The sequence below is a fragment of the Lissotriton vulgaris genome, chromosome 8 (assembly GCF_964263255.1).
Source record: "Lissotriton vulgaris chromosome 8, aLisVul1.2, whole genome shotgun sequence".
Classification (NCBI taxonomy): domain Eukaryota; kingdom Metazoa; phylum Chordata; class Amphibia; order Caudata; family Salamandridae; genus Lissotriton; species Lissotriton vulgaris.
Window position 1 is genome coordinate 248,612,576 of NC_141696.1, and position 22,934 is coordinate 248,635,509.

At 46.1% G+C, this 22,934-nt stretch overlaps 1 protein-coding gene across 4 annotated transcripts in view; it reads left to right on the forward strand.

Annotated features, from left to right (window-relative positions):
• Positions 1–7,733: 7,733 nt before the first annotated feature.
• The window catches only part of APP (amyloid beta precursor protein), a 484,182-nt gene continuing 468,981 nt past the window's right edge, over positions 7,734–22,934 (forward strand). For 2 of the 4 annotated variants that reach the window (XM_086934029.1, XM_086934031.1), the window contains exon 1: positions 8,009–8,268. In XM_086934029.1, coding sequence (XP_086790155.1) covers positions 8,185–8,268 — 84 coding nt within the window. In that variant the 5' untranslated portion in view covers positions 8,009–8,184. Of the gene's footprint in view, positions 8,269–22,934 lie in introns of all 4 variants that reach the window. The other 2 variants (XM_086934030.1, XM_086934028.1) reach the window with 2 other exon arrangements.

A 22,934-nucleotide genomic window follows, 5' to 3' on the forward strand; every position in this document is an offset into this window, starting at 1 on the left:
GTCATTCGCGGTTGTTGTGCAGAACGTACAACATACTTTTCTGCAGAATTGGTGTCTTGGCACAGGTTTGAATTAAAACTTGACAATACTGGAAGTAGAATGAAATTAAATTATTATTATTACTGATATGTGGCAGAGAGCCCAGACTCAGGTTCCACCCCCACACCCCTACCACAACCACCTCCGCCTGTTGTAGCGCTCCGCCTTTGACTCGGCATGACCAAGAACACACTTTCAAGAACACACTTTGCTCGTGCTACCACAAGCTTGAGATTGACAACTTCACACAAACAAGTTTGTGGAGAAGAGACAGGAGGGAGCGGCTTGGCAGCACCACCATCAGCAGACGAGAAACATCCTTTACTCCGCATGCGTTACAACACGTCATTACCCCGCATTTTTTACTCTGCATAACCTTTTACAATGCAGGGCTTTACACTGCAAACCATTACAATGCATTCCCCATTACAACGCCCCAGTGGAGTTAGAATAGTAAATTGTGTTGTAATGGACAATGCGTTGTAATGGATTGCGTTGTAAAGCCCTGCGTTGTAAATGTTTTTGAGGACTAAAACATGGGGTAATGGCACGCTTTGTAAATGCATGCGGAGTAAAGTGTCCTATTCTCAGCGAAGGCCTGACAAGCTGGTGGAGAGCATCCTGAGGGTAGGGGGTTGTGCTCCAAGCTTTTCACACCACTTTATGGAATCTGCCAGTGAACTAGAAAACCCAGCAGCAAAGAAACATGCCCAATCAGTCAGTCTTCAAAAAAGTCACAGTTTTCAAACGCAGTGAACTAGAACATACAGAGCAAATATTAGACCAGAACGGTATAGAGTTGTTAAATGTTAAAAATCAGCACAAATACTTTTTGGGTGCTGCAATACTACCGCAGTGGCATGAAACGCTATTGGCAGTAGGTGGTCTAGGTTCCACGGTAAGAGCTCTGACAGCATCAAGGGTGGTTTAAATGACTTAAAGAATACAAATTGTAAGCATAGCACATTGAAAAAACACAATTAAGACAGACGGACAATATACTCCATGCTAAAGATCGTTATCAACTGGAATATTGTAAAATATTAATTTACTGGAATACTCTTTACATTCAAAAATGGTTGTGGTGGGAACATTATTGTACACTTTATACGTTTGTTTTTGACAGTTTGTGATAAATTCCCACTCTCCCATTTTTAAAACAATTTTAGTAACAGATTGGATTAATGGATTGCATCCTAACAGATTTAGATTACGCAGTTGTTAAATGAACTGATGTTTTTGAAAAGTTCGAAGACACATCCTGTGTATATCTCTATAATAGGATCTTCTGCATGCAGGGGCACTTATATTAATGCACTCTTCTGCTGACATCAGAGGGACCTTCAGTAAAGACCTGAGTATATGCACCCTCTCTGCTGTCTTCAGAACGCATCTAGTGGCAATGATCGCTTGTGTAGCAAATCTAAAAATGTAGTTAGGATTAATGGTTTTAGATACCGACCACAACATGCATTAGGAATTACCAGTTCTTCTTTTGCAAAATAAAGAGGGTCAGTGCCCAAAGTTTGCTGAGAAGACTTCTGTCGGTGCAATTAAACATTGCTGTGCAGCATACCAAGGCCGGTAGTCTTAAATCCACCTCATGCCTCTTTAATCTTCCACCGGACACCCCCTAACCCCTTTCAGTCTTGCAGGTTCCTTCTTTAGCCCTTTGTGACAGTTTTGCTGTCTTTCTCTTCCTCCGTCTTTCTGATCTGCGCATTTTGCCCTGTCTTGCACTCTGCAAATATCTGATGCAGAAACATAAGTGCTGGTGGCACACACCAGTTCAAATTAAGCCCTGGGAATTACTAAGGGAAGTGCGAACATGTAATATAGTGGTAATTGCTTATATATTGTGGACATTATTAGCATGTTTGTTTTCACTCCTGTCTCTCTTGAGTTGCTGAACACAGATCTTCCAAGCCATGGGCCCGATTGGAAGTCTTCTCCTCTGTCAGCACTTCTGGTCAGAGCAATTAGGGGCCAACTCTGCAGATGGAGCTCCCAGAGATGGAACAGAGGTCCACTGTGGCTGGAACTCTGGGAGTAGAGTCGGAGCCTGAAGGACGACAGCATCCTTGATATAAACTTGAGAGCCTACCACAAAGTGACCTCTATGCATCAGGATTTTGTTGTGTGAAATTTCTGAAGATTGGAACTGTATAGCAATTATTCAACATGCCATGTTAGGGAGTGGTATCTTTTGTTGTTTATTATTTTTGAGAGGAGCGTTATATGGCCGGTTTGGTGAGATTATAGTATTTTTGGGTGAGGGGTGACCTTTTTGGTTGTATTGGACTACCCACTCTCGTTGGTATTAGACTAATGTCACAGAGAATATCAATACTGTGGAGCTCCGATGCGCTGGCATAATAGCCGTAATTCTTGACATGTCATATGCACTCTTAGAGTGATGCCTATAGATCATTCCAAACACCTACAGATCTTATCCAAAGTACCAATACCAACCATATGGCCTGTCATCACCCCAGAGGAAACCGCCTCCACCATGAAGTCCATCCACTCAGGGGACCTATTGGACCTCTGCCCCCAGCATACCATCAGAGCCACGCTCACCCCATTTTGAATGCCCCTACCTCTTCCACAGCATTTCCAGGTGCTTGAAATACACGCACCTGTCCTTCCATTGCTGAATAAACCCTCTGCAGAACCTTCAATGCTCGCCAACTACAAACCGCTCTCCCGGCTACCATTCGCCAAGGTCTCAGAGAAAATCATTAATAGACACCTCACTGAATACCTCAACAACCACAAACTCCTTCACATCATGCAGTCTGGTTTTAGACCCAACCACAGCATAGAAATTTCCCTCATTGTCGCCATGGGTGACATATGCATCACTCTGGATAAAGGAGACACTGTAGCACTCATACTCCTGAACTTCTCTGTAGCATTTGACACAGTCTCCCATCCTCATCCAATGCCTACATCACATTAGAACCCAAGGAAATGCACTCCAGAGGATCTGCTTCTTCATGACTATAGGGACACAGTCAGTCAGCCTGGCACCGTACACCTTGGACACCCGCGACTTTATCAGCGGAGTTTCGCATGGATGCTGCCTGAGCCTGGCCGTCTTCAATGCATACATAATCCCTCTAGCCAACATCATCAGCTCTCACAACATCAATGTCCTCCCCTATGCCAAGCATTCGCAACTCACTCTCTCCCTCACTGACAAGAATCCCAATCCCTGGATCAAGTTCAATGCCTGCATGACTGAAATCGCCCACTGGATGAAAAACAACTGTCTAAAGCTGAACACTGACATGACCTTAATCGTAATCTTTGGAAAAAGCTCATCACCGTGGGACTCCACCTTGTGGCCACCAGAGGTAGAACCGGCACCTACCCCCCACACCAAGAACCTTGGGATCATCATCAACAGCAAACTCGACAATACCACCCAGTCAATGACATCACCGACTCATGCTTCCACCCTGAAAATTCAGAGGAAGGTTTTCAAATGACTCCCAATCAGTACCCGGAAAACTGTCATGCGCGCCCTCGTGACAAGCAAACGGGACTACGGGAACCAGGGCCAGACTGAGAACGCAAACCAGCCCTGGCAATTAAGTCAGACCATCCCCGGGGGTGAGGGGAGGTACTTGTAGGAAACACTGCTGCTGATTTTGTTACATGGGACAGATACAGTAGCACTGTTGTAAAATCATCCCCCAGTAACAAAAACGGCCTCCACTGGTCTAAAACCGGCCCCACCTTTCAGGCCCCCAGGAAAAGCACCTGGTGCTTGCTACAGCCAGTCCGGCGTGGACGAGAACACCCTTTATGCCAAGATTAACAAAAAACTCACCAGACGGCTGCACACCATCAGAAAGACCCTCAACCTCCCAAATCGCTCTCACTTCACACCACACCTGAAGGAGCTTCACTGTCTCCAGGGCTTTAAGTGGGATGAAAAAACTGGGGGTCTCTCAAAGGGGCATGGTCAATGTAATTAAAGTCATGGCTTAAAAACACGTAAGCTAAAAATCTGTGTTTGCTGTTCCTGTCATTGCATCCAGATATATGTTGCAACGAGTCAGATCATACCTACAAGTCAGGACTATTGGCTTTGTCAATGGTTGCTAGTTGCATAAGATAAATAAGCAGCGACTATGGCTTGTAAACCATATTGAAAAAACTTCCATTTAAAGCCCTGGTAACACCACGACAATGTTGCTGCTCCTGAATTTCAAAAAGAGAAGGGAAATCCAGAGAGAAAATTACTCTCTGTAAAGGTGTTCCCTTCCTCTACAACGCTCACCACTCGCACATCAGCGTGCCTTCTGTCACTGCAGTCCGGGAAAAAAAAACGGACCGCCTGTGCCAGTGCACAAAACAGAGCCCGATAGAGACCAGTTCTAGGCCCCCTGAAAAAAATGCTGGTGCACAGACCCGGTGCGACCCGGTCCACTTAAAGCCCTGACTGTCTCCCCATTCACAAAGGAGAACAATTCAAACTGCTCATCTGCACTTTCAAGGCACTACATAGCACTGGTCCGGCTTAACCCAACAATCACAACTGCTTTAATGAACCTTTCAAACACTATTGTGTGGCGTTTTAGGCTCCGAGTGAATTTTCCCGATTCATGCCTTTATATAGGTACAATTCACATTGCCCTTATATAGGCATAGAAATCAATCCCTTTTCTAGAGATAGCCCATGCAGACCAAATACAGGCATGGCTACTTCCACCCGTACCAAACGTCACAACGATTTCTTGGAAATTCGGCTTAAGCAGTTAGGGAACTTCCCCTTGCTTGAATATTGATTTGTTCAAGAACTCATGTACTTTGCAAAGAACAACTATTCCCATGGGCTTCTTTCCTGACGTTATTATGCCGACTTTACATCAATCTATGGCATTCCTAAACACCTTCAAGGTATAAATATACCTTCACTTGCTATGGCAAACTACGGTGGTTCGAAGCAGTTCAACTATCTACTTGCCCGACGCAGCTCGCTACAGCAAGTGTCGAAGAAAGTAGACTCTCCAGCTAACGCACTGATCAAGAGGCTGCCTTTCTCTCGACGAGAATCCAGCTCCAGTGTTTCCAAGCTCCCCTTACGGGGTGTTGGGAAATCTAGTCCTGAGACAGAGATATCAGACCTCCTTCATTCTAACCAAGGTATGGAGCTGATTAGAACCTAGAGAAACCATTGGTAGATTCTTGGCAAAAACAACTAAACCTATGCTACACAATACTTACTTCTTCCCGCGTACTAGACTTAGGTTAGGTACATTAGGGTAGGCGTATTTAGAAGCACCAGCTGAGTATTTTAGTCAATGTTATTTATGTATGTATTTTTATATGGCTTAGAAACCATACAATGCTTTTACAGTATTATTTAATGATACTATTCTCGCTGTACGCATTATACTTTGCAGTCTGCTTAACGATTGTAGCAGTTCATTTCTCTTATATGAGAAAGAAGACTGTTCATTAAACCTTTTTTATTGAAGACGCTCGTCTTTCTATTTCTCTACAAACTCTGTTGAAACAAAGCATGCACTATTGACTGATTGAAATATTTATCTATTGTTTCCGCGACTCTAGAGATATATTTCTTATCCTTGGGAAACAAAGTTGTCATGTTTATGCGGTTGTCAGAAACGAATCCCTTCTTGTGAATTCGAGAAAGTTTCTAGTGACCTCTGAGTTAGCTTGCACTCACTATTAAGTTTAGTATATTCGATAGAGACCTACTCGACCTCAGTCCTACGTCTAATCTATAGAATGTATTATTCCAATGCGCAGAGCCTATTGGGAATTTAGGAACTACACTACAACACCTCCACTCGTCTAGACTCCTGGACAAATCAAACTCATACGGAAAATCATAAGCGGCAGTCGAGCCTTCTATATTGCTCATAAAGCGTGGAGCAACCTGCTGCTACACGTAAGAACCTCCTCCTCACTTCTCGAATTCAGCAAGTAGCTGAAGAACTGACTTTTCGAGTAGTACCACTAGGGCCTTGGAGTGGCCAGACACATACCCACCTGTTCAGCGCTAAGATATCCTCCCGGGTGTTAGTGCGCTCAACAAATCTGCAGAACAAGAAATAAGAACAATGCTCTCCACTCTTACTGGACTACTTGTACTGCAGGGCTCGAGTCGGGGTACCAAGCTGGTGGACGGCGTCCCCCCACTTACTTTAAAGGGCCTTACCGGGTGGAAGCCGTCCCCCCTGCGCAAAAGCTGGGCTTTAAATTATAGCGTTATTCGCCCTCACGGCCGGCCGCCCCATCGATCTTCCAAGTCAGTCTATCTGCAGCTCAGTGCATCACAGTTGAGTTAAGTAGTAAAATGCGAACGCAGGGGTCACATCTGTGCAGTGAAATACCCCTTTACAGGACTAGAGTGTAACATGTCTGCTGGTATGCACGTCCTGCCTCTATGTGTGCGGATCCCCCATCATGTGCAAATACGAGTATTTACATATATGGATAAATGGAAGGGCGTTTGGTCAGCCCTCTTCATCAATTAGTCTCTTAAAGTAGTGTTCAAATTTCGCTGTACTCACCACAAGTACCGGGCGCTGGGTCCGCTCACTTCAGCCGCTGTCTCTTTATTGTGAGTGGTAACATTTTATTCTGTCACTTATGCAAATCCACCTAAAAAGTTGTGTACTTCAGTGCCCTAGTTTGACAATGTCAGCTTTCATTTCATGTTTGTTAATGTATTCCTGCAATAGCTCGCTTTTTACTCACGTTTCTTTTTTTTCCGAATACAAAAGAGGCACTCCACTTTTGGAAGGAGGTCTTCTTTACATTCGATTTACCCTTCGTGGTGTCACTTCCGGTCGTGCCGTCACTTCACGTATTTGAGCGTCCCCCCACTTCTAGGTTTGTTACCTTCCGTGACGTCACTTCCTGTCGTGACATCACTTTCTGTCTCTGAGCGTCCCCCAACTTCTTTATTTAGGACTTGTGCCCTGTTGTACTGGCATTATGTTAGTAATTCTTTATATGAGATGTGGATATTCTTGGCACTACAGTGCCCAGCCCATTTGTAATGCTTGCACTGTTCCAACCAATGGTGGTCTCTCTTTGCATGTTTAACTACTACTGGTGACTGAGGCATCGAACTGTAACCTGTCTAGATCCATCCACACACTAACACAATCCATTTTTAACTCATCTCCCATCCACATACCTGTCAAGTTTCCCAATTCTATGCGTGGCTAGTTAGGCCAAGCCCGTGTTTCTTGGAATTCTGTGACGCGCGGTCCGGTTTTAAAGTAGGACTACGAAAATTCTAAGAAAAAGCCTTGGACTGGCCTAATTAGCCAGCTGTGGACCTGGGAAACATGGTAATTGACAGTTCACACTGACAGACATTGCTCGGCTTCGTGTCTGTCTGTTTTTTTCAGGTGCGCGGAACAGCCATGGGTTTACATAAACAACTACTTCTCTTGTAAAAATCTAGCAAGTAAGGTGGTAACCGGATAAACAGTAATGTACTAATGTTCTCGTGGTTAACCATGCAACAGCATTTGTGATTGTACACAATTTATTTAAAAAAAATGTTTAAATTAACAAAAAATAAAAACCCGGATCTACGTGGTGCATTCGCTCCTTGGGGGCTCGGAGGTCCCAGAACACCCACGGACGCCGTAGCTGGCTTCGGGAACGAATATAAACCAGTTGATTACTAGAGAACTGGGATTTCCCCGAGCGTTTTGCGCCCACAGTGTCACCACAACCGCTTCTTGCGGTAACCAGCAGCAATTTAGCTAAAGAGATCCACCGACGCGCGCGGCGCTATAGAGGGTGGAGGGGCAGATACCTGCGCTCCGCCCGCCCCGGTCACGGGAGAGGCAGGAATGCGTCTATTGTGCCTGCCTGAGAGACGCGCCCGCCTACCCTCCCCTCCCCGGAGAGGCGCGCTCCGCTCCGCCCCCGCTGCCTGCAGCGCCGTCGCTGGGTGCTAGAGGTCGCTGTTGCAAAGTGCCGAGGATCAGCTGACGACGCCTGTGGGAGAGCTGTGCCTGCCTCGCTCAGCCCGGCCGCCGCTGCCCCCGCCTCCCTCAGCCCGGCCGCTGCCCCCGCCTCAGTGTGTCTGGTCTCCGAGCCCTGCTCAGCCGCAGCCCCGGGAGGACCGCCGTCGAACCGATGCTGGGAGTCCGGATGGCCGGAGCTGTGTGCGCCGCGATGCTGCCGCTGCTGTTGCTGCTCGCCAGGGCCCGGGCTCTGGAGGTAAGACGCCGCCGTGTGCTGTCTGTGTCTGCAGTGGGAGGATCGCCCTCGCCCGTCCCTGCTGGTGCTCGGGCCGGGGCGAGCGGCCCCCGATGTGGACGAGGCTGCAGCCTGGACTCGCACTGTGCACGGGCTGGTGCCGCCGGCCCAGGGTGCTGTGCTCGGTGGCTCTGTGATCTCATCTGTGTGTGATCCCACTGTGCGCCGGTGCCTCCACCCCGTGTGCTGACCTAGGTTATTATGTGTATTATTCCGTGTAGAAGAGAGCTTTACTGTGATGTGCACAGCGAGCGTGTTACAGTGGCGGATAGCTGTGTGTGCGCCCTGCCGGCCGGATGTGGGTTCGTGCACATGTACCTGTGAGTCTCCCGTCCTTGTGTTATGTACCCCTCCTGCCCCGGGATACGTTATCTCCGTCGTGTGTATTCAGCTGTGGTTTAGTCGGTTTGCCATATGCCCCCCAGTAGCGTAGCAATGAAGCCATGAGCCCGGGTGCAAGCAAGGGAAATTGTCCATTGACTGCTGCCAGGTTAGTAAAATGCAGAAACTATCAAGATTCATTGGGCCCTTTAGGAGCCGGGGGCTAGGTGCCACTGCACCTGCTGCACCTATTATAGCTACGCCCTGTTACCCCCCCCCCCCCCCCCGCCATTTAATACCGCCAGCTTGGCATATGCCCGCCCCCTCCTAATGTGCCACCATGATACCGCCAGCTTGGAATTTGCCCCAACCCCCCCCCCCCCCCCCTCCCCCCCTGTGTGCCACCATGATACCGCCAGCTTGGCATATGCATCTAGCTGTGTGCACCTTTGATATAGCGCCCATTCTTGCTCCAGTGCAGTGCCTGTGCCTCCTACAGTCCCGGCCTGGTGTACAATATGCATATGTTTACCCCCTTCCGTAATGTAAATGGAGCCTCCTACCCCAATACATTCACCTGTGGTACTGGTACTGCTGCTTGATATGTGCACCCACCTAGGTGGTGTATCTCCCAGCTAAGTAGCACTCTTTATGTAGTCTCCTCTCTTTCTGACTCCCGCTTTGTGTGCCCTCCTACACTACTAGGGCTGTTGCACTGATTTACGACCGTGGGCCCTTTCTTGTTATCATCTGTATATTTCCACGTCGGGCTGTGAGCGGCGTCTCTCTCACTTTGTGCCTCGGGTGATGCTATTGTGAATTCAGAGCATAGGGGGGGGGGGGTGCCAGTTGATGCCTTCTACGCTGCCCCCACTCGTGAGTATGGAGTGAGCCACCCACGTACACCTGTGGAGGAGCTCAGTGTGTGCTTACTGTCTGCTCTTCCTGACTATAGGTGTTAAGTGGTTGCTCCTCGTGGGTGATGAGTGTGTTGCCTGTGTTCCCCCCTCGCAGCTTGTTTGCCGTGGAGCCCGGTTCCTTTCGAGGCATTGTTCGACTTGTAACAAATCCCGGGAGGCGACGTAGGACAAGCCCGTCCCTTTCCTGCCTTTGTAGTGCTTTCTCCGGCGGTGGGAGGCTCGGCGCACACGTCCCCGGTTCTCCTCGCCGGGGGCTCGGAGCCGGGGTCCTGCAGGGGATGGCGGCGTCGACAGACGTCTCTGCCTCGGAGCAGGGAGGGGGCTGCCGCCTCGCACCCCGTCTCCAGTCCTCGCCCAGTAACAGCGCTGTCAGAGGGTTCTGTGTGGTTCGATCACTGCCAGCGGGAATGACATCAGAACGACTGTCGGGGATGGGGCTGGCAGCACCCCCACCGTCCGGGTATTGAAACCCTACTGTCTGCATGCAATGCGCCCAGAAGGGCAGCCGAGGCGCACAAAGGAGCTATTAACACGAGCGTCATCGAGGCCACAGTTATTGATTACAGAACTTGTTCCGCCTCTCCCATCTGTGGGGGTGGGGGGCAGAGTCCCTGTGGCATGCACCCTAGGTGCATTACACTACCACCGCCATCCTCGGGTACAGTGGAGGTGGCCACCCCAGAAAAGAAGAGAGATGGATGTAGAGTTCTTATTTTGTTGATAGCTGCCCCCATCCCTATCGACTTATGATCTACAAATTCTTCATTCCATCCACCCTGCCAGAGTATAGTTAGTGGTACGGGGTACTGTCGTCCTCCTCTGAGCTCATGGCGATAGCTGGTGTGTGTGTGTGATTGGCTTTCTTGGTTATGAACCTCCACTTGATAGTATGATTGGCCATTCAGTGGTCATGGGACTAGTCACCTATGACGGCAGCTAATCTTATGTATTGTATGTATTTATTGCATTTGCACGTTTAGGGTCTTGCGATGAAACTATAGTACTTTAATGATGAGAATTTGGATGTGATGCAGGGGTGTGAGATTCAGGGGTCAGCATACCTATAGGAGAGCCTCTGTGTCGCTGCACGATTGCCATATGAGGTGACCCCTGCACTTCTGGGTGAGATGAATAGGTCCGCTTTCTTCTGAGCTAGTCGGCTTCCCCCGCACACCTGCAAGCCTCAGGGTGTGAGGTGCAGAGGGGTGGACACCCTCAGGGAAAACAGATCCGGCATTGGGCCTTTTACATCGCTCCTAGCGATGTGCGACTTGCCACTACTCGTGAGGGCCTTCTGTACACATCTGGAATGCTGGGGCCTGGCCTTTGGAGTAACTAGTCCCGCCCTGGATTTGTTGCCCAGCGATAGTATAAACTCCCCAGATAGTGTGCTCTGCAAACCTACAGAACCCTCTGACGTGCCTCCTGCACTGCTGACGTCCACTTACCCCCCTTCCTTCCCCACCTGTGAGCATGGGGTGTGGGAGGCGCAGAGGGGCCGCCTCCGTGTGTGAAGCACCCCAACACACCTGCCAACAACTTGTGAGATGACTTCCCTATGGGATTCCGTCTCGTATTTGCTAACCTCTGTTTTTTTTTTATTTATTTTTGTGCATTTTTATAAAGCGCGGACATTACCCGAAGGTGTCAGAGCGCTGTACAATAGAGCCAGTTACGTTACAAGAGAACAGTGGAAACACAATAAAACATTCAAAACTAAAAATGAAGGTTACATAGACACAAAATCCAACAAAGCAGTGAGGAATGTACAGGAAAAAAATACAAATTTACAATGTGTGAAGAGCAGCCGAGCTGTCGCCCCTCCCCCATCAGTTGTCTTAGTGATTCGTGGTGTATGGAGGGTGGTTGGTGGGGCACAGTTGGCAGTCGCTCCCGGTGGGATGCGTTTGGTACAGGTTAAGCTGTGTGTGCTCGTGTGTAAGTGCAGAACCAAACCGGTGTTCATTCCCCGGGCGGCAGCTGGCCTTGGCGCCGGGCTCCCCACGACGGGCCGGGTCAGGTGGTGCCTGCGGAGAGTGGCTTGGACGGGGGGCGGGGGAGGTAAACAGAGGGCCGGAAATGAGTGTTTGTCCGGGAATGTGCGCTCTCGCGGTGAACCGCCCGCCCTCAGCAGCTGTGGCTGAACCTGTCAGCGCGGCGCGGGCCCGGGCCTTCATGTTGTGCGCGCGGACGGATGAAAGACGGAGCCGGGAAGATGGCGCCTCTGCAGTGCAGCAGGGGAAGGCTCCGGTGCAGGCAGGAGGAGCAGGACTGACACCTCAGGCAGCAGCCACCCCCTCCACCCACGCCACCTTGCTACGTGAAAACACCGCCCGAGGATGCACGTATAATCTGTTGTTCAGAAGCAGCCCTTCCTTTTATCCCCTTTACTGGGTGTCTGATCAAGGAGAAAGGGAGGAATGCTTTCAGAAACTCGTGGCCTTATCTGCCAGGCTCAATCTCCTCCTCCCCCTCCCTCCGAAATCTGGTATGAGCCGAGATATTGCTTGTAATCGCTTCTGTAGACGGCCGGGTTATCTCGTTGCTCTGCCCCTTCGCTGCTCGGGTACACACATGGCTTACCGTTCTGCCAGACGAAACCAACCGAGGCCATTTTGCACCCTGGAGAATGGAGCCTTGATGGCTCGAGTTTATTCATCCTGTCTTTAGGATGTTACCTGCTTGTACACATAGTGAACAGTGAACCGTTGTGCATAGTGGTATGACAATACACGTTAAACCCAACTGGCTCGATTATTTTTGGCATAAAGTGCACTCTACACACACCTGAAAATAACAACTTTTGCAATTTTGTGATTTGCAAGGTCCACTGGTTGTATTTGCAGGCCAATGTAATGTGGCTCGCTGGATAGAGGCGGCAGACCCGGAAGCAGAGAACCCTGGGACCAGGGTTCAATTCCCGACGTGGCAGGGTCGTGGACCAGGGTCAGCTGACTCGATAATTCTCACCTCGGTGCCTACTCTAACCAGGGATCACACTCGGCAACTCTGGGCATTAGCTTGCCTCATCTCTTCAACGGGCCCCCCCCCACATTCGCGGGGATGCCTGGTTTCACCTTGGAGATACCCAGTAGGGACCATCTCACAGGGATAGCCAGGACGGGTTCCCCAGCGGTCTACAGCGCCATGACGCCTCAGGGCAGCAGTGCGCTTTACAAGACTCATACATTTACATTTACATTTGTCATAATAAAATGAACTGGCCCCCATTCAGTTGTTTAAAGGAACAACTCATGCTAGGTATTTACATATGTGGGTTACAAACGCCAATGAGCTGCAGATAAAGGGGTTATCAACAAACTTTAACAATATGTCTCAAAACATGGGGAAGAACTTATATCCATAACCTGTTTCTCTAGTGTTTGCTTCTGGTAACGGAGTTCGTAAATAGATAGATGCCCATTTGAAACGCCCACCTTTTTCCTCTGTGTTTCTCAAATTTAACAGCATTTTAGTGGTTTTACCGGGGTCACTATTTTGTAATTGTCAGAAAGGTCCTCTTTATAACCCTTATTCAAACCTATTGTGCACCCAGGCTTTCCAGTGCATCACCAGTTCTCCTAACACCTTGTTATCCGTTTTGCAGAGACATACCTTTCTTGCCTCATTTATATGTGATCCCTTTCCCTTTTTAGCTTCCATTCTTTCCGCCACACTGACGGTGCTGCTCGCTGAAGTAGGGCCCTCAAGCAGTCCAACAGTTTCTCATCGCAATCGGGCTGTTAAGAGGATTACTCTAATTAGGCCAAATGAAAACATTTATCCCATGCTCAAAAGCTCGCCTTTAAATTAGTGCCAAGTCCCTTTAAAGCTAATATATGTACATGTGTGTATGTGTGTGTATGGGTGTGTATATATATATATATATATAATGTGTGCGTGTGAATAGACTATATTTTTTGTAAAGCCACGTTCACCCCCTTAATTGTCTTGATTGGCTTTTATACAAGAGGACCCTCCTTCTGCCATCATTTCTCATGAATGGCTAATGCAGGCTTCTCCAGCGAGTGGCTAGTGGTAGCCCACCAGCTACCTGTAAGTAGCTTTCCTTTGTGCAGCTTGTGAACTAATTTAGACGTTTTTGCTTGGTTTGAATTAATATATGTATACCACAACTGAACAAAGTGTATTGGAGATGAGAATGATTGTTTTTTTAGTAAGTTGATATTTTGGGGAAATGGTTGAAGTGTGTGTGTGTGTGTGTAATAAATATATATATATATATATATATATATATATATGTATATGTGTGTATATATGTGTGTGTGTGTATATATATATATATGTGTATATATGTATATGTATGTATATATATATATATATATATATATATATATATATAATCAAACCAAACTCCTCCCCACGAAAAAGTAGAGGCCACAACGGGGGACATTCAAGGAAGTTCTTTGTTAGCACAAATGTGGCGAATGCATTTCGGCAAAGTGTTGCCTTCTTCAGTGCCCAGGTAATTCAGGAGACTTCCCACGTGATCGGATATCAGTCCTGCAGCCCTCTGGCTCCTCTCACAAAGATGAAAGCCCACCTGTTGCAGTTCAAGAAGTGGTCCTGGACTGCAACACCCAGAATGCAGCTTTCGGGGATGGATATATATATATGTATATTATTTAAAGCTGCTATTTGAGTGTTAAAAATCTGTTATTTGAGTGTTAAAAATCAAACTGTGTTGGGGAGCACTTATTATTAACCCCTTTAGCGCGGTGTAGAATCTGCCGCAGTGCGGACGTTTCCGTGTGCGGGCAGGGCCGTGTCGGACAACGGATGTGCGCGGCGGCCGTGGGCCGACGCACGAAACAAACAAGTTAATATTATTAACTTGCCTGGTGCTAGGGGCCGTGCACCTATGGCTGTTATGTTTTGCCCATGTGGAGGCATTCCACCTTGACAAAGCATTTTTTAAATTCCTGCTGCCAACCACGCCTGATGCACCGAGGTGATCATTGCTTGCAATCATTCATGTTGTGGCCACTAATGTGACCTTGTCTTATGTGATTACTATTACATCTCTAATATTAGTAGCCTGGGAGGATTTTCACTGAACCTAAGTAGCTCTTATTACAGAAAAGGTTGGAGACCTCAATTAATGTAATACTTTGGTGTGGCTTTGCTTTCCCTGCCTCTCTTAAACGGAATGCATGAGCAACTTGCATGACTGCACAGAATTCAACACTAGAAAATGGACTACAGTAGCCATTCAGTATTCTCCTGTTGCCATTGCGCAATTATTTACAGACCATTTGCTGCAGTTCTTACAGTATCTTCCTATTTGAATGTTTTAGTTCACACCTTTCCACTTCTATGTTTTTGTTTATGACTGGCTGACCGTGTGCTAGTTTTTATTTTAAAGTTTGTTTTATAAGGTGGTTCTGAGCTTTAAAATCTCACTGACTCGGGTTATAGGTTGGTTGTCATTTGTTATGGGTAGCTTCACAGTTCTCCGGGGAACACTTGCAAGGAGAAGGGAGCCTGCATTTTATGTACAGGCTTACTCCTGTTCCTAATGCACTGCTGTTGAAGTTGTTCTGATGTTACTTAACCTCCTCACTGACTATCGAAAGGACTGGAGGGAAAATATAGTGAACACTAATTTTGTTAAAATAACTTGTTTACGTTTTCTCTTTTATATTTTTCTTCTTTTTTTATTATTAATTATTGTTATAAGTTTACTGGCATTTGTATGACTTGGTACAAACCAAATCTACATTGCGAAAAATGAGTTATTTATCCCCCGAGTTTTTTTATTTAGAACGTTGGGTGTTATAAGTGAATATACTGGCAATTTCATGAACTATCCTATATGTTTGTATTTTAACACAGATTACAGGCTGAGAGTACGCTGAAGCTTTAGAAAAGAACATCAGGGGGAGTTATTGGGTCAAATGGGGAGGGGAGGCTGTATGCTGTTTTCCAGTTGTTTAGGTCTTGTTCCGAGGCCGGTTATGTTTCTGATATTGTCAAAGGCCTATTGTGTACAGTACAATACATAGCCTCGATTTTGGGTCAGGCCATCGCTTGGCCTTCTTGTTTATCTTAATTCTCCTTTTCTTTATTCAAACATTTTTCCTCTCTTTCTTGTTTGTCCCAACCCTGGATCATTTAAAAAAAAAAAAATGTTGCCTCTCATTAGATGTGTTGTAGCTTTGTACTGTTGACTTTTTTTTTTTTTTTTTTTACAAAAATAAAAATCTTTTTGTAGGACTTCATGAGTGTATATTTTTCCTTGCTCTAAACTTCATTTACTTGCCCTTTTCTTACTCACCACTTTCTGTCATCCCCCTTGCTCTTCCGTTGTTCCAACGTTCGTCTCCACTTAAAAAAACATGTTTATTATTTTAATGTTATGTTTTCCAAGGCATCTGCCCCACACTCTGTGCCTTTTTTCACTTAGTTTTTTTGAGTGTCCAGCAGCAGCTAAGTGCTGCTGGGCCACTTGCTTGTTTGTTTGGTTCTCTTGCAACTTTGTTTTATTTTCCACACTGTTCTAAAACGTCCCTCTCACATGTTAGAACAATAAACAAAAATGCCTAAATGTCAACAGGTATCCGATTCTGCACCATCTGTGTATAATAATCCACAATGTTGACATTTTCTAACTAATCGAACAAAGTTCAGAAGTCAGTCAATCAGAACTTGTAGAGTGTGCTAATCATCCCGAGGGGTACCCAGGTGCTTGCGTGAGGTGGAGTTACTCAAACAGCCAGGTGTCTAGTCTGATCCTGAAGTCGGCGAGGGAGTTTGATATTCGGAGGTGGATGGGGAGGTCATTCCCGGCTTTGGCTGCAAGGTGGTAGGAGCGTCTTCTGGCTCTGGTACAATGGTAACAGTGGTAAGTGCCAGGGTGGCAGACCCCAGGTGCCTGGTTGAAGGTCAGACGGTTGTTTAGGTTTTCTGGTCCAGTGTTATTGATGGCTTCGTAGATGTGCACGAGCAGCTTGAAGTAGCATCTCTTCTTGACTGGGAACATCTGCATGTTACGGAGGTGGGGGTGATGTGAGCTCATCTGGGTAGGTCCAGGATGATTCTTGCTGCTGCATTCTGGATTGTTTGAAGGAGCTTGAAGAGGAGGGTGGTGGTACTGGCGTAGACAGCGTTCCCATAGTCAAGTCGACTGGTGATGATGGCTTGAGTAACAGTTCTTTTGGTGTCAGTTGGGATCCATTTGAAGGTTTCCGGAGCATTCGGAGGGTGTTAAAGCAGGTGGAGGCAACCAAGTTGATCTGACGTCTCATGGAGAGTTCGCTGTCGAGGAGGATTGAGAGGCTGATGGTGTGGGTGGTGGCGGTGGTGGGTGCTGGTCCAAGGGCGGATGGCCATCAGGAGTTACACCACGGTGAGGGAGGGTCTTCTGAAGGGAAGCACTTCAGTTTTTTTTGTTGTTGAGTTTGAGGCAGCTGGCTATCATCCAGTCGGCATCGTTGGTCATTGCATTCTTGAAGTTCGCTCTGGTGTTGTCAGTGTCTTCGGTGAGGGTGAGTATTAGCTGAGTGTTGTCGTAGTAGATGATGATGTTGAGACCATGGCTGTGAGCGATGGGTGCTAGTGGAGTCATGTAGACATTAAACAGTGTGTGGTGGAGTGAGGAGCCCTCGGGTATGCCCAGGCCCGGACTGGCCGTAGCGGGCACCGGGCAATCCCCTGGTGTGCCGCACGGGTGGGGGCCGGTTTTGGGCCCTTGGGGGCCGTTTTTCTAACAGAGCCGTTCTTGCCCTGTAGCAAAATTGGCAGAAAACCGGCCCTGGTAAAGTGCTCAGCGGCACCCCTAACCCCCCCTGTGGGGGAGGGGGGCGCCGAGCACTTTGCCGGGGTCAGTTTTGGTTCCCAGTCCGGCCTTTGGTATGCCATAGATTATGCTCTTTGGGTCGGAGGTGTATGGCAGGAGGCAGATTCTCTGAGTGTGTCTGGTGAGAAAAGAGGATAGCATCTTGAGGGTGTTGCCGTAGATGCCGATGTGTGAAGTCTTTGTATGAAGAGGTGGTAGGAGATGGTGTTGCAGCTGCTAAGTCGAGGCGGATCAGGGCTGCTGACTCGCTGCGGTCAAGAAAGTGCCTTACGTTGTCCGTGGTGGGTATGTGTGCGGGTTCTGTGCTGTGGTTTGGGTTGAACCCAGATTAGGAGGGGTTGAGCAGGTGGTTGGATTCCGGGAAGTCTGTGAGTTGGCAGTTGACCGATTTCTCCAGTACCTTGACCAGGAAGGGGAGGCGCGAGATGGGGGTAGTTTTTGATGTCCATTGCGTTTGCTGTGGTCTTCTTCAGAAGTGGTTTGACTACGGCGTGCCTACAGGTTTCTGGGAAGTTGGCAGAGCTGAATGCTACGTTGATGATGCTGGTGTGCGGGGGTCCGATTTCTTTGTGTCTAATGTTGAAGGTGTGGTGGGGACAGGGGTTGGTGGGAGCGCCAGAGTGGATGCAGAACATGGATGTTGTGGTTTCAGTGCTGAAAGCTGTCCAGTCGGTCAGGAGTTGGGGCGGCAGGTTGGTGGGAAGAGTGGGGGAAGTCCGACTGCGGCGGTTGGGGTTCGAAATTTTTGTAGATGTTGGCAATCTTTGTGTGGAACAAATTGATGAGTGGGTTGCAGAGGTAACACTCATATGTATAGCTGCTCACTCTTATGCCATTTTCTTTCCTACTGATGCATGGATTGCTTGAACAGGAGTGATTTTTCGTGTTTGTGCATTAAACTCGTTATTTCAGTATGCGTTATTCATGAATTTCTGTTGTCTTTGTAAAGCGAAATCCTCTGTGCTGTGTGGATTCGACCTGTTCTCTCCTTTGATAAAAATTTGTGCATCTCCATTTTCAGGAAGCACAAGGTGTGGTTGAGGAAAGTGATGTCTGAATAGGACAAGGGCTTATAATATGTAATTTGGGATGTTTTGTCAACATTCCAAAATGTTAAAAATGAATACATTGATTGTCATTTGATTTAGTTAGTTTGCTTGTGCTATTATTCAATATAAAAATATTGATTATACATTTTCCACTTTTGTTGCCTTTGCTTTCGAATGTTTCGTCTTCAAATATGAAATTTTTCCCATTTGAAATGTGAAGATTTGAATCACTGTTGCAATTGTCGGTTACCAATTGGGATCTCCCTTAGAATTGTGTACCTTCAGTCAAATTCTATTGTAACATGCCTCTTTTGCTGTAAGCTGCTACCTACTAGTGTAATAAACTTCAGGTGACTGTGTAGGTGTTTTTAGACATACATCCTATGACCACATTCTTAACCAATTCCATATTGAATTCATTATCCCTGCAAGTCTGGAAAAAGACACCCACTGCTTAATAAAAAAAAAATATATATATATATATATATATATATATATATATATTTTCAGTCCTCTCCTTTGTATGTACAGTATATGTAGGGGGCCCGTACTGTAATAAGTAATGTAATCAGGAAGGTGGACTGAAGATTACCAGTAAGTAATTACGCTTTCACACGTGACAACATATCTGTTCTTACTTTGAGCTACTGTTTGTGTATTCATGATAATGGAGGAAGTGGGGGGGAAAGGTTGTTTGTGTTTGGTTCATGGTAACTGCTGGAGGCTTTTAGGAATACTGTGTAAACGTGGTATGTTCACGTAGTAGAAACCCTTTATTACCACAGTAAAGAAGATTTCCATTTTTCAGAAAAGCCTACCAATAATGAACATACACTTGTTGCTTTTGTGTTCATGTAAAGTTGTCCCATAAGTGTACTTGGACTATGCATTATTTCCATTATCATATGGAAATGCTGAAAAATAGTACCTCAGTCCGATTTACTCCTTGTTTTAAGTTGGTGATTATTCTCTAAGCATCACACTGCTCTTTGCTAAGCAGAACTTCAACATTTGGCTAATCTTTAACATTGCACTGGAGAAGTGCACACACAGCAACTTGTCAGGCTGTTTTATTAGGTTTGCAGTAGGTAGCTGGATAGCTCAAAGCACAACTGTAAAATCCATCACTCCTGCCGACAAAGTATGCACTCCGATTGCAAAAAAAGCTTTATTAGATTTGTCTTAAAGAAAATACTGGTTTTATTTCTTTAACTGCATAACTGCAGGCAGCTTTGTATTATAATACAGAATTCAACATCATGATTTCAGTGAGCATTTTCCTATTGGAAAAGTTCCTTTTCCTCTATGGCAATTAAAGCACATCACATTTTTTGTTCGTAAAAAAAACTTGTGTTGTGCAATTATGTACTTTCCGAATTCAGGCGTCGTATAAAAACCACTCTTGTTTAATATCATGACACCAAAAAGAAACTCTCGTTGTTTTATAGAAACAAAAGATCTGTCTTCCAAATTTGTATAGGTTTAGCAACATATAATGTGGTTTAAAAGGTAAGGATTAAAAGCAACATTAAGTAAAATTTAAAGTAAATTCTACAAATGTGCCGAAGCAACTTAAACACCCCCTCTTGATATGTGATGTATTATGGGGTTTATACATAATTTAATTTTCATGTTCTGTTATGGTATGTAGGAGAGTTGTTGAAGTGATTTTATTTAAGTGTTTTTTTGTTGGTTGTGTTTTTTTGTTTGTCTTTAAAAGGTCTGCTTTTTTATTTTTTTGGTATTTTTACATGGAGTGGTGGTTAGTTCTTTTTTAGTCCTTTTTTTATTTTTATAATTCTTTTTATTATTTAAAGCAAAAAATAAACAGACATATCTGGTGCCATACATACATCCAATAATGACAGGGTGAGTTGGTACAAAAAAACAGGATAGTCGTGGAACAGCAAAGATATTCGAGAGGCTTGCACGATTAAGCACAATATAAAATTGCATCAATATAACCGGTTAACAGTTCAGTTGCGAACCCTCAAAACCACAGGAGAATCATGGCAACCAGGTATTAGAAATTAAGGATCAACGTCAGGATATTTCGGCAATATTGCGAATAAAGGAAAGACTGAGAAAAAATGAAGAGAAAAGGAGAAAACCATATGGGCGATAACTGAAAGAAAACAATAAACCCATCCCTGCACCCCTGCAAACGGCTATCACCTAACCCCCAGTAGCAGTGTGCCTGTCGCCCCAACTAACTAGGTACTAAAAGAAGAAATCTACCGAAGTAGAGAAGAGAAGTGGAGGAGGGTATAGTCGTACAGGCTCCGGCCCCCCCCCTGCCAGAACCAAGGACCCCCAAGTTGAAGTCAAGCAATCAATCGGACAACAAATATGTGTCTTAACAAGAGAGTCTTCAAGCACCGCCCAGCCTTATTATAGCATTAGTTTAACAATTCCCGTGCCCATCGATACTTGAGTCAAGTCCAGTCTTTCGATCTCATCCATGTCCCTTTTGAGCAGACACATGAGTCCCCAGCTGATAAACCACCTCTTCCACAAGACAGTCCGAGTGCGAAGAAACTATCATAGAACTCAATGCAAAACAAGATAGTAGGACGAACGTGCCGTGAACATCATCAGGTACAGAAGACTCCGTTCCCCGTTATGAACTCCCAGCGTTGATTCGTCCGCCATCTTAGCGGCTCCGATACATAGGGAAGTGACGCAGTGTCATTCCGTTAACAGTTCTCATCCAAAGTTTCTGGATTAGGGAACTTTAATTAACACTCCCATGGTCGGCAACGATCGCAGGTTTAACAATCCATTGGTGGCATTTAACTTTTTTTCCTCTTCCAAAACACTAGTCAAAGGCTCCGATACCTCACACAATGGGGGGTCTACTTCCTTCATCAGAGTGGCCATATGGGGTGTCTCGTTGTCACTGTTTCTTGTGGAGGAGTAGGGTCCGGTCCAATTCGTAGCATCTCAACCATGTGCTCCATCGTCGCCTGAATGCGGTCTTCAACGTACACCTGAAGTGACTCAATGGTCGCCAACACCATTCGCAGCGACGGGCCACTCGCGGTCCGTTCAGCCACTCTTCGGTCGGTGTTGGTCATGATCGCTTCCCCCCCGCGGCTCGATCTCTCAGAGGGAAACGGGCGAATATGAAACGGTCGACTGCAGAGGGAGACTTATGTATTGTTTCGATGGTATCCTGGGGCTGCCACCGCAGGCAGAGAACCAAACCCAGCAAACACCAGCGGGCCGGTTACCGGGTCCCCGGGCAGGGCCTCCGTCCACAACTGCTAACGTTAGGCTGTCGCCCCTCCTCCGACCTTCACCAAGACAGCCCGCCGCCGTCCACATCAATTCGAAGAGGCGAGAGAAATGTTTTTCTTTGTCCACACCGGTAGACCGGACCCAATCATACCACCACAGCCGATGTTGTTGAACTGAAACCTGGATGGGCCAGTACTCAAGACCCCGGCTTCCGGGCAGATCTAGGCCGCAAACTTCCACTCGACATATCTTTGTCAGCCGAGCAAGTAGAGATCTAGGGATAGCACCATTAATCTCACGGCAGATTCATAAACATTGTGGCGGGATAAGTGACAGGATATTCCGGCGGAGACGGGAGCTTACGCGGCCATCTTGGTTGCTTGCGTAGCTCCCCCCCCCCCCCCCCTTCTTTTGAATATTTTATGCCTGTTTTGTTTGTGGTTTGTTTCTACATAGGCTATAGAAATGTTATGCATTTAATAAATGGTAAGGTAATTTTGTGTTAATTTGAATTTCTCACAATTTGAGGTTCCTTTTTCACATTTTATTTAATCTTGGTTTGAACCTTAACTTTATACCAATCCACTGAGTGTGCCTCCCTTTGATTCATTTTCAAAGTGATTGCATTTGATTGCAAGTACGAATGAAATCAGTCCAAAAAGGAAAGGTTTTCGAATGAAATCAGTCCAAAAAGGAAAGGTTTCTGTGCTGTATTCAATACTCTTCATCATGTTGGAGGAAAATAATAATTTCATATTAAAATTGACTGCAAGTTTCTTTCTATGTCAACTGGGACTCGTGTGTGTAATGGATGTGATATACCCAAACAAAACTTCTGTCTTCTCGAAGTAGCACTTTCAATTTACTCCAACTATAATACATATTTGTTTCTTCTTTGAATGTCCTTTTAGATAATTATGTATGTCTGGGGTATTTGTTTTTTATAGTGCTATATCTCAGTTTCCATATTGTTGTGTTCCAATTAAGATTTGTACTCTGGTTTATACTGTGAATTGTGGTGAACGTGATTGTGTCTATGAACACTTTTCTTCTGTAATCGTCACTCTCTTAAGTGAACTTATTTGGAACACTGCACATGAAATGGATGTTGTGCCGTAGATGTCTGTTATTCATCACTGTGTTGCAAGAGTCTACTGATTGAAGTTCGGTTGTAGTCTATATAAGTTCCCTACTTTGTATTGTGTCCTGAAAGTGTTTCGGTGTATTTCATCTTTGTTTCTTTTATATTGCATTGTTTTGTTTTCCGTGGTAGATTTT